Consider the following 8,605-nt stretch of genomic DNA (forward strand, 5'->3'; position numbering starts at 1 on the left):
GTATCGTGTAGGAGGCCGCTGGCACGGTGGGTCCCGACTCGCAGCAACGCAGGGCCGCGCTTTTTAAACGGGGAGGTGAGCGGCTTATTTTGGTTGAAAATGCATCGCCTGCGAATTGTTTTCCTGATACAAAAGTACAACAACGTCTTGAAACATAATTCAACTTTCAATTTTTTTCACATCGCAGTCAATTACTTTTGTGTATTTTATTACGATTTTATGTGCTACATTGTAAAGTGAAAGGGAAATTATAAAGGGTTTTTTCTTCTTCTTTGCAAATCATTGAAAAGTATGAAGTGAATATGTATAATAGTACATGTCGAATATGAGCCAACACTTTGTGACGCAACTTCTCCCCACATCATCATGCTGCCACTATCTAGAGACCTTTGGTTTCCTATTCTTCTTTGCCAAATAGGTGTCACCATGGGAATGGTGCTTTCAGGGTGATGTGCAGTGTTGGTTTCACCACACCATCTTTATCCACATATTAACTGTGGCCCTTGCAACCCAAAGAAAAACATTCCCACAGCCTGATGCTGTCACCACTAAGTTTCACACAATAGTTTCCCAAACTAAGCCTGCTTTAAACAGTAAACTCCACCCCATTTCCCTTGTTTTTTTTTCATTTGCAATAGAAATACATGCATTCCTCCCACTTAAAAAAAAATTACTTGAACTGTTTAAACATGCAATAATAACCCAGATATCAACATGTTTTTTCGGGGGGGTTGCCAAGAGCTGTTGATTATCTTGAGCAAGATAAAACAGCCTGATTTGCTTATAATAAGGCTGAGAGGCAGAGATATAAGCAGCCTGTCAGACTGATTGTGTCGACAAGAATGAAGAAGGTCTAAAATCCTCGGGATAAGTTTCATTTTTATTATATCCATTACATACCATAAGCAAATCAAGCGGAGACATCTAAACGCAGTTTTATTGTCATGTCACCGAGTACAGCGGCTGTGTTCATACGAACACCGAGCAGCGATGTGATTGGCTGAGCGAACCAGGAAGTCCAGCCGCGGCTCGGCAGTCACCTGACTTTTTTTCTTTCTTTCTTTTTTTAAACGCAGGCGTATCTGCTTTCTGAAAGCCAACAGAACAGCAACGGCGACAGATACGGAAGAAAGAGACCAACATGGTTGAGGCTCCAAGCGGCGCGGCGGTCGTGTGGCTGCTGGTGTTTTCCTCCCTCATCCCCGCGGCGGAGGCGTACGACGCGGGCGACGCTCTGGCCCTGCTGCTGTGCACCGTCCTGGCCGTGGTGGGGTTCTGCGTCGGCCTCGGCTGGTACGCGCGGAGGCGGAATGGGCCGCCGCTCTGAAGCACGGAGGACTTCAGACAGTTGTCACCTCTTTACGGCGTGCCGCGTTAAACCTCCCTGCAATCTACGGATCTTTTGGCGCAGGTTCTGCTCTGAAGCGTGCCTTATTGGAGCCGTATTTCCAAACCAAAACTCGGGGCGGGGGATCCACGTGAAACACAGGAAGGAGACATCCAGGAAGTGCGCTGTGATTGAGGACCCAACACTGTTGCCTTCCATGCACAACAAAGACTTTCTAGATTTCTGCTTCAAATGCCTGTTTGTCTTTAACCAGATATGTTAGCTTTAAACGAGCACTGTGATTACTTGGTGTGCTTCTGAAATCAACATTGATTGATTTTGATCTGTCATGATCACATGACTTAACTTTGCTTTGGAAAGTTCGATCTGATAGATCTGATTACAGCTTTTGTAAAGAATAAACACATTGAATCAAACTTCTTTTAATGGTTCTTGATTTTTTGTTGATGTGGCGCGTACTTCACAATGTCCTTTTCTTGGTTCCTGGGCATATGTTGTCTATTTTTTTTTTTCAGAATTTTGACTGTGTTATTGCAAGTTTTCTTAATATTTGGGCAAGATATATATTTTGGTCCGAGTTGTTCAATAAGGTGAAAGGGAAAAAGCCTACTTTGGTTAGGACTGAAGTCAATAAAATTAATGAAAATAAAAATTTAAATGCCTGCATGAGTAGATTTAGTCTTTTACTCTTTCACTCTTAAAATCATATCAAAATTGATGTTACATGGACTGAAGGAGAAACAGCACTCTGCTGTTCAGGTGCTGCTAATGGATTATTTTATAAGATAAGATCAAAATTAAAATTTTATTTTTTGCTTTAGACATGAAGCGCTATGGAAAGGGAAACAAATAACGTACACTAATTTGAGCAGTTGTGTTCTCAGAAGGTGGCAGCACCAGGCTGTGGGGATGCTTTTCTTCAGTAAGCATAGAAAGATGGATGGAGCTAAAACTGCACTATTTAGATGGAAAAGGAAGACCGTGGGTTGCAGTGGGTTTCATTTGGGGGCGTCAGAGTCAAAGGGGGCCGAGTAAGGATGCAGAACTTAAAAACTATTTTTAAAAAATTCTTTTAAAAATGTATCTTTTTTTTTCTTCTACTTTTCTCATAAAGCATTTTGTGCTGTTTTGTCTCATCAAATTCTGGTTGCGAGATGATTTGCATTAAACAGATACTTTTTCAAGGTTCTGAAATGGTTGAGTATCATCAAACATTGCTGTGAAAACTCACTTAGGCTTTTCATATCAATAACAATATTTTTTTTAAAAATAAACACGTCAGATATTCTTCCCTGTGTGATAGATGTGTCAGTTTCAAGTTCAACTTCTCTGCATGTAGGATAACAACTACATCATCTGTTTTGTTGTTTTTGTCCTCCCTGCATGTATTGGGTGTATGTACATATGGCTGATTGAGTCATTGTTCCCCACGGTGGCCATGTCTGTGACATCACAGCTCCGCCGTACATGGTTTGGGTGGGGGTGGGGGGGAATCAGATCCTATGAATTTCTCATGCTGACCAGGCAGAACGAACAAGCGGGAGCCCAGAGTGCTCGTGTATAATGCATACGTCCTACAGTACAAAAGGAATCCATCCAACAGTGATGTTGGTCTGGCTTAGAACCACAGCGCCTTGTGCATTTTGTCAAAGTACAAACAATAAAAAAATATATATTAAAAAAATCTACATATAATAGTTAGGCCTTGTGTAGTAACCCCACAAATTCGATCATATCTCTATATTTTGCTGCAACATCTCCCAATTGTTTTGGGCTTCTCACTTGTACATACATTGGGACTTTGAGCCTTTCTGACTCATCAACATGCTTGGGTCATGATTGTAGCACCATATTTTGATGTCCCTACCCCTGCTGAACTAATGGATCCCCGCAGCATGATGCTTCCACCACCATATTTACTAAGTAGTTGAACCTGCCTTGGTTGCACTTGATTTTATTCAGGGGCAATCAGCGCAAATGAGGCTAAATACCACTCTTATTTTTGATTTAATATTCATTTATTTAATATATATATATATATATATTGCAAGACACCATGTGCTCTTAGGGGAAAATAATATAAAAAAGGAAAATATTTTTTAAAAATATAACTTATTGACGAGCAATTTAAAAAAAAAAAAAACAAAAAGTAATTTTACACATCTAAAGTAATGACTCAAATCCGTTCCTCGTTACTAGGAGGCGGCCCTGCTCGCTGTAGTAAGGCGTTACCGGTCAGCAGTGGCCCTGTTGAGCAGATGTTACCGTCAGAGAGACAGAGTTGCTGCTGCTGCAACAAGAGACAAGACGCGTCTTGGATCACAAATAGGAGGGATGCAGGGCGCATGCGCAGTGCGCTCCGTTTACTGTAGGATATTCACCGTGGAGGAAGAAAAAGAGAGAGAGAGCGCGAGAGAGGGGGGGGTGGGCAAGCACCAAATGTAAGAAAAAAAAAAACTGCTAAAAACCCGACGTGTGCAATGTAAATAACCAACCGGAGGGACACGAATTGGGATTATCAACAGGTAGGAGTTTGATTGATCGTGTGATATCGGATGTCTGTCTTCTCTGTTTTCTTTTTTTCCCCCTCTCCTCCTCTGGCCCTGTCTTCTTATGTGGTGGCAGCGATTCTGGTCCATTCGTAGCGGAGCCTTGGAAATCATTCTAGTCTAATGGATGCGCGAATCGTGCAGGATGCGGAGATTATTGTTCCGTTCTGATGAAAAAAAAAATAATAATAATAAGACGGAAATCTTATTGGATTCGAGCGCTGAAACGTTAAGGGGACGCAATTCAGACGCGTAAGTATAGACCCAAACGCCTTTGTGTGTAATCGAATAAGCTGTAAACAATGCGAAAGTATGTCATATGATTATTACTAGGCGGCTTGTTTTTGTTGTTTCTCCCGAGCCGCGTCGATCCATCTCCATCAGCGGACACGCAAAATTCTATGGCAAAATGGATCATATCTGTCCGCTTTAACTCTGTGCGAGATGTTGAGGAAAATGGTGGTTTGGCTCGATAGATCCATTAATGAGAGCAGCGCTTATTAGCGACCCGGTAATCCCTTTAACCTTCTGATAATCGGAGGAAAACAGAGGGATGCTTTAACGTTTATGCTGCACGGTGCCTAAATGCACGGGGCGAGGCGTCGGTTTTCTATAGAGAGAGCCTTCCTCTGTTCTGCGGGGAAAGTGTAGGGTGTGATCAAGAATAGCTTATTTTTTGTCTGCATTTGTCTTCATGTTTCACAGTTGCGCCGAAAATGCACAACCCCCCTTCCCACCTCCCTTCCCCTCAACTATAAAGGGGGGGTTGGGGGGGCATGGGGGGTTGTGAGCTGAGTGGAAGGGGGGTGGGGGGGAAGTGCTGGAAATTCAACCTAAACCTTTGCAAATGTGGAACTCGCTTCTTTCCGACGCGTAAAGATGCGTCGTCTCTCGGTGAAGGCTGGACTGAGCTGTTGCCATCTTTTGTTCTGGAAATTCCGAGGCGTCATGACAAGAAATCACTTTCATCGGGCTCCGTCGCTGCATATCTCTGCTTCTCGTCTCATTTAGGGTTTTTTTTTCTTTCTCCCCCCCTCCCCCAAGTTGATTCACCGTTATGCTTAAACGCGAAGAAGTCCTCTTCGACTCGTCATCTTTAGGGGTGGAAGAAGGGGGGGTGGGCGGGGAGGGTTGGCTGCCTTTTTTGTATTAACTATGCAGTTGTTGTTTGCCACTCAACGCTGATGGATGGTTGATGTTTTTCAGGGATCTTTTCCAGGTGTGTGATGAGACAAAGAAACAAAGGATGCCTTAGAGAGGAGGTTGCCTGTACGCCTGGAAACCTCTTCAAAGCGCGCCACCAAATGGATCAAACGCCTCCCCCTGCCACCTCCAGATCATGATACTCGGCTGAAGCTATTCCACTACATTTATGATCCCTCCTCCATCTATGGCGAACTATAGCCATGCAGGGGACCACACCATCTTGCAGAATGTTTCTCCTCTTGCCACATTCCTCAAATTAACCTCCCTGGGTTTCATCATTGGAGTCGGTGTGGTAGGGAACCTCCTGATCTCAATCCTGCTGGTCAAAGACAAGAGCCTGCACCGAGCACCCTACTATTTCCTGCTGGACCTGTGCGCCTCGGATATCCTACGCTCCGCTATCTGCTTCCCCTTCGTCTTCACCTCTGTAAAGAATGGATCTGTCTTAACCTACAGCATACTGACCTGCAAAGTGATTGCCTTCCTCGGTGTGCTCTCCTGTTTCCATACAGCATTCATGCTCTTCTGCGTCAGCGTCACCCGCTACCTGGCCATCGCGCATCACCGCTTCTACACCAAGAGGCTGACGTTCTGGACGTGCTTGGCCGTCATTTGCATGGTGTGGACGTTGTCGGTGGCCATGGCGTTCCCTCCGGTGCTAGACGTCGGGACGTACACGTTCATCCCGGAGGAGGACCAGTGTACGTTTCAGCACCGCTCCTTCAGGGCGAACGACTCGCTGGGCTTCATGCTCCTGCTGGCGCTCATCCTTCTGGCCACGCAGCTGGTTTACCTCAAGCTCATCTTCTTCGTCCACGACCGCCGAAAGATGAAGCCCGTCCAGTTTGTGCCTGCCGTTAGCCAGAACTGGACCTTCCACGGGCCGGGCGCCAGCGGGCAGGCTGCGGCCAACTGGCTGGCCGGGTTTGGCCGCGGTCCCACCCCGCCTACTTTGCTGGGGATCCGACAGAACAGCAACGCAGCGGGCCGCAGACGTCTTCTGGTGCTCGATGAGTTCAAAACGGAGAAGAGGATTAGTAGGATGTTCTACATAATGACATTTTTCTTCTTGGCTCTGTGGGGGCCCTACCTGGTTGCCTGCTACTGGCGCGTGTTTGCCAGGGGCTCTGTGGTTCCTAGAGGGTACTTGACAGCAGCCGTGTGGATGAGCTTTGCCCAGGCCGGGGTCAATCCTTTCATCTGCATCTTCTCCAACAGGGAGCTTCGGCGCTGCTTCAGCACCACACTCCTCTACTGTAGAAAATCCAGGTTACCGAGGGAACCCTACTGCGTTATATGACGGTTTTGCTGGGGTTTTTTACTCAACTATGTCTTGGTTACCCTGGTTTATCTTGATGTGGGCTTGTCCCAGTTGTACAGCTCTTGTTCTACGCCCTTCCCCTTCAACCTCCTGGTTTTCCCTTGCTCCTCCTTCTCAGAGGGTGGAGGGTGGACTGCCGATCACGCGGCTCTGCGTGGGTGATTAAATTACAAAAAGTCCAATTCAACATGGAGACCGAATGGAATGGGAATATAGAGAAGATATGGATCCCCTCCTATGTTTATGTTCTAGTAAACAGACATTGTGGAAGGCCATGCCGATGCAGAAAAGTAAAAAGTTTAAAAAAAAATGGGTTTTTTTCTTTCCTTTGACAAAACGATGAAAACAAAACCTCCTGCTTTGGATCTTTCGAAGACGAGTTACTCTGTGATGTGTGAAATACAAAAAATAAAAATAAAAAAGTTTAAAAAGTGAACATGTAATGAAGAAACAATACCTCTCAAGGAATCATTGGAAATGTTTTACAGTTTAAGAGTTGCACTAAAAAGAAGATGTAAAGTTGCATTTCTTTGGTCGATGGTTGCCATCTGCATTGCAAGGACAACGTTTTTTCCTCCCTCTTTGTTTTTGTTCTCCTTCAGCGTAAACGATGAATGCTTTAATTTGCAACAGACAACACAATTGTCTTTACCGTACGTAAAGCAAAACTTGGTGACGTTGGGATACACACCATCACAAGAGGATGAGATGGTTTTAATGTAAGTGGTTTCCTTTTCAATTTACCGGGAGGGCGGGTGGGTGGGCGTTACCGGGGGCGAGGGTTTACCATTTGTGTTTTTTTTGTTTTTTTTGAAGTTGCAACTTTAAGACTAGAAATTATTTCTTGTAGTTTTACGATCCATATGTCCATAGTGTCTCGCATTGTTACTTTCTTAACTGATTTTACGAGAATAAAATAAAATAAAAGATGGAGCAATGTATGGGTTCGGAATAAAAAAACAAAAAGACTGATTTTTAAAGAAAAAAAACAAAACGGATCTTGTGCTTAAAAAAAAAAAAAAAAAGACATTGAAGACGTAGTTTAATGTTTCATCATATCCATGTACCTAAACACTATCATATTGTGACAGTATTGCCGATGCCACTCCGGGTGTTCTTGCCTTAATGGTGATGATATTGTCATGTTTTTTTTAATTATTATTATTTATTTCCATTCAGTCCTAAAAAAAAAAAAAAAGTTTTTTTTCTTCTTTTGTAGATGCAAGGGGAGCTGTTTTCTTTTTCTTTCTTTCTTTGTCACATCAGCGTGAAATGCATGTCCATCTTTTTTAAAAAGCCGGCCCACTCCCATGAGCATCGCAGGCCGTACACTGAGCAGCCCATTTTTTATTCTGCGGTGGTTTGCTACACCCCACAGAGTGCGGCGAGCACAGCGAGAGAGAGAGAGTGTGTGTGTGTGTTGCAGTGGATGTGTATTACAGCAAAGATGTGTGTGAGCTAGACAACCTTCACTTCAAGACCAGAGCCTTAGTATGAAATCTTGCACAATTTGTAAAAAAAACATAAAAGGAAAAAAAAAAAAGAAAAAGAAAAGACATTTAAGGCACACTGTCTTGTTTCTACTTTCCCTACATTTGCTCTCTACTGATTGTTTTCGATGACTTACTTTCTTTTTTTTTTCTCTTGTGGCCATTTTAATATTTATTATGTATTCATTTTTGTATATTATAGATAGTGTGTCAGTATGTGAGTCTTTCATTTTGAAGTCCCGAATGTGAGTAACGCTTTCAGTTAGGATTGCATTTGCTGAAAGTTAACTGTGTAATCTGTTGCTTTTTGGAAATAAAAGAAAGTATCAATTTTGAAAAAAAAAAAAAACAAACAAAAAAAAAACCTGTTTTTCTTTTAAATGCATGTGGCTGAGTGGAGACAATACAACATGGCTACATGAACACTTTTTATTTGTGTTTGGAGTTGGGCTCTTTGATTATTTATGCTATGTTTGATGGTTTTCTGTGCCTCAGACGTTGGGACTCGGAACAAAGTCCCACTTGAGTTAAATTTGTTCTAGTTTCAAAGTGAGGAAAACTGGTGGGATTTACTTATTGCTGTGGCGCTAGCTTAGCGACATAGTAGATAACTCCTTGAGCAACTTTGGTTTGGATAAAGAGAAATGCATTTGCGACTATAGTCACTAGTCAATTGTACTAATTCCTACAC

General features: G+C 43.3%; 2 protein-coding genes across 3 annotated transcripts; both read left to right on the top strand.

The window, feature by feature from the left end:
* Positions 1-1,030: 1,030 nt before the first annotated feature.
* Positions 1,031-1,768, top strand: LOC116737117 (small integral membrane protein 30). Its single transcript, XM_032590112.1, has one exon. The coding sequence runs from the start codon at positions 1,142-1,144 to the stop codon at positions 1,325-1,327; it is 186 nt and encodes a 61-aa protein (XP_032446003.1). The 5' UTR covers positions 1,031-1,141; the 3' UTR covers positions 1,328-1,768.
* A 1,965-nt stretch (positions 1,769-3,733) lies between these two features.
* Positions 3,734-8,005, top strand: gpr85 (G protein-coupled receptor 85). 2 transcript variants are annotated; one of them, XM_032589910.1, is made up of 2 exons: positions 3,734-3,873; positions 5,104-8,005. In XM_032589910.1, exon 2 carries the CDS (start codon positions 5,270-5,272, stop codon positions 6,401-6,403), a length of 1,134 nt encoding a protein of 377 aa, XP_032445801.1. In that variant the 5' UTR covers positions 3,734-3,873; positions 5,104-5,269; the 3' UTR covers positions 6,404-8,005. The 2 variants fall into 2 exon arrangements, with proteins under 2 accessions (XP_032445801.1, XP_032445802.1); XM_032589911.1 differs by lacking the exon at positions 3,734-3,873 and adding an exon at positions 3,892-4,149.
* Positions 8,006-8,605: the final 600 nt, after the last annotated feature.

The sequence above is a fragment of the Xiphophorus hellerii genome, chromosome 17 (genome assembly GCF_003331165.1).
Source record: "Xiphophorus hellerii strain 12219 chromosome 17, Xiphophorus_hellerii-4.1, whole genome shotgun sequence".
NCBI classification, from domain to species: domain Eukaryota; kingdom Metazoa; phylum Chordata; class Actinopteri; order Cyprinodontiformes; family Poeciliidae; genus Xiphophorus; species Xiphophorus hellerii.